This window comes from Phocoena sinus, chromosome 7 (assembly GCF_008692025.1).
Source record: "Phocoena sinus isolate mPhoSin1 chromosome 7, mPhoSin1.pri, whole genome shotgun sequence".
Taxonomy (NCBI): domain Eukaryota; kingdom Metazoa; phylum Chordata; class Mammalia; order Artiodactyla; family Phocoenidae; genus Phocoena; species Phocoena sinus.
In genome coordinates this window covers 2,090,605-2,092,500 of record NC_045769.1, presented here as the reverse complement: position 1 = coordinate 2,092,500, position 1,896 = coordinate 2,090,605, and the positions used below count along the sequence as shown (strand labels likewise).

The following is a 1,896-nucleotide window of genomic DNA, read 5'->3' as shown; positions in this document are numbered from 1 at the left end:
CACGCACCTGGGTACAACCTCCTCCCACCTCAACACACACACACACACACACACACCTGTACAACCTCCTTCCACCTCAACACACACACACACACACACACACACCTGGTGCAACCTCCTTCCACCACCAAACACACACACACACACCTGGTACAACCTCCTCCCACCCCAACACACACACACGCGCGTGGAGTGAGGTGTGAAGAAGCCTCGTGTGCCGAGGTCCCTCTTGTTTGTGATGCTTCACGAGACTAGTGCAAGGTGATACCAGTGGGGGAAGCCAGGTGAGAGGTGCATGCGACCTCCCTGTACACTTTTGTTTTGCGTTGTCTGTGAATCTGTAGTTTTTTCAGAAACACAGCTGTAGAAATTCATCCCCCTCTGACAGCTCCTGCCCAGCGGCCGTCCCATTTCTCTGCGTCCTCGCCCCCACCCCTCTGCAGCTGGCTTGGCTCACACCGCTGTCCTGAAGCCCCTGCAGCCGCCTCTCCCCAGCACCCCTTCCCCTTCCATGGTGGGCTGCTCTTCTCCGTGGGAGCTCCACTAGGGAGCGGCTCACCCACGGGGTCAGCACCGCCCTGCAGGGCACCTTGCGGGGCAAGGCTTTGGTGGGCACAGCAGACAGGAGATCCAGCCCTCTGGGTCTGGGTGCAGCCGGAGAGGGTGGAGGTGGGGAGGGGAGGGGGGCTCCAGGCCTGGTCTGGGTCCCTGGGGGCAACGGCCTGCAGGTGCCCAGTGGCCCTGACTACTGGTCACCTGTCCAGCTTCTGCCGGGGCAGACGGGGGGCAGACGGGTGCCAGAGCGGCTCGCACGTCTCCCGTCCCGTCCGGGGGCTCCTGAATGAGGGCGGTCCCTGGACACCGAGAGGTGTGGCGGCTTCTCAACCTCCCTCTACCTTGTTTTCCAGACTGTCCCGCGGGGCTGAGCGCACGTGGAACTGGGGTGCATCCGAGTCTGTAACTTCTGAAACCCGAATGACCTCCGGGAAACCCCCCCTCTCAGTGCTCCAGCACGGTGCCTAGACGAGGGCGCAGCGACAGAGCCCGGACCGCACGGCCCCATCCCCGAGACGGGCTCCGCAGAGGAAGTGGCGCACATGGTCTTTCTTGCCGGTGACATGTTCGTTGCCGTCCTCGCCGCTGTTTGAGGGTGGGAACAGACCCAGGCCTGGGTTTTATTTTTTATTTTTATGTTTTGAGGGGGCGGGGATTTATTATTTCTGAAAATCGCTGAGTTCAGGAACACATTTACAAGGATTTTGGATTTGTATTTCCCTCTAAGTGCCTTTTTTTAGTGTATATTTTAAAAAATAAGCCAGAAATGCCTTCCTGTACAATTCTGTTTAAACTGGACCAAGGCTCTCAGAAAAAGAACCTCGTGCTCCCTTCCCACCCCCAAGCCCCTGCATGATTGTTTCAAGGAAGCCTGGAATTCTTCTCACTTCTCCCCTTTCTCTTTCTCCATGATCTGCTCAGCTAACCTTTTTTTTTTTTTCTGTTTCAGTGTATATGTTGCTTATTTGTTTTATTTATTGAGATATTTGTAACAAGCTCAGCGACTGCAGTGTGGCTGTGTATTCTGCTCCCTCCCAGGAACAATAAAGACGTCTTTGCAGTCCTGGTCCTCCGTCTCTTCTTTTCTCTACTTTGCAACACGAGAAAGGGCCTGAGAAAGTTGGGACGGGTTGCAAAAATAACTATCATTTCACTTTAAAGGGGACCGGAAAGGATGTGAGACATTTTATAGCATACGTGATAGTAGAACTTTCTAGAAACTACCAACACTAATGCAGTTGAGTGTGTTAACAGACCCAGGCCTGGCAAAGCGGATGAGGTTGGCCTCAGCCCCTCTAGGTGCCCATCTTCTCACCTACCCACGCCCCAGACTCAGTTGCT

At 55.0% G+C, this 1,896-nt stretch overlaps 1 protein-coding gene across 2 annotated transcripts in view; it reads left to right on the top strand.

The window, feature by feature from the left end:
• Window positions 1-1,615, top strand: part of TWIST2 (twist family bHLH transcription factor 2) — a 52,561-nt gene extending 50,946 nt beyond the window's left edge. For both annotated transcript variants that reach the window (XM_032638514.1, XM_032638515.1), the window contains exon 2: window positions 909-1,615. Coding sequence is in view for 1 of the 2 variants with exons in the window: in XM_032638515.1 (XP_032494406.1) it covers window positions 909-1,023 (115 nt within the window). In the remaining variant the exon portion in view is untranslated. The remainder of the gene's footprint in view (window positions 1-908) is intronic.
• The last annotated feature ends 281 nt before the right edge of the window (window positions 1,616-1,896 follow it).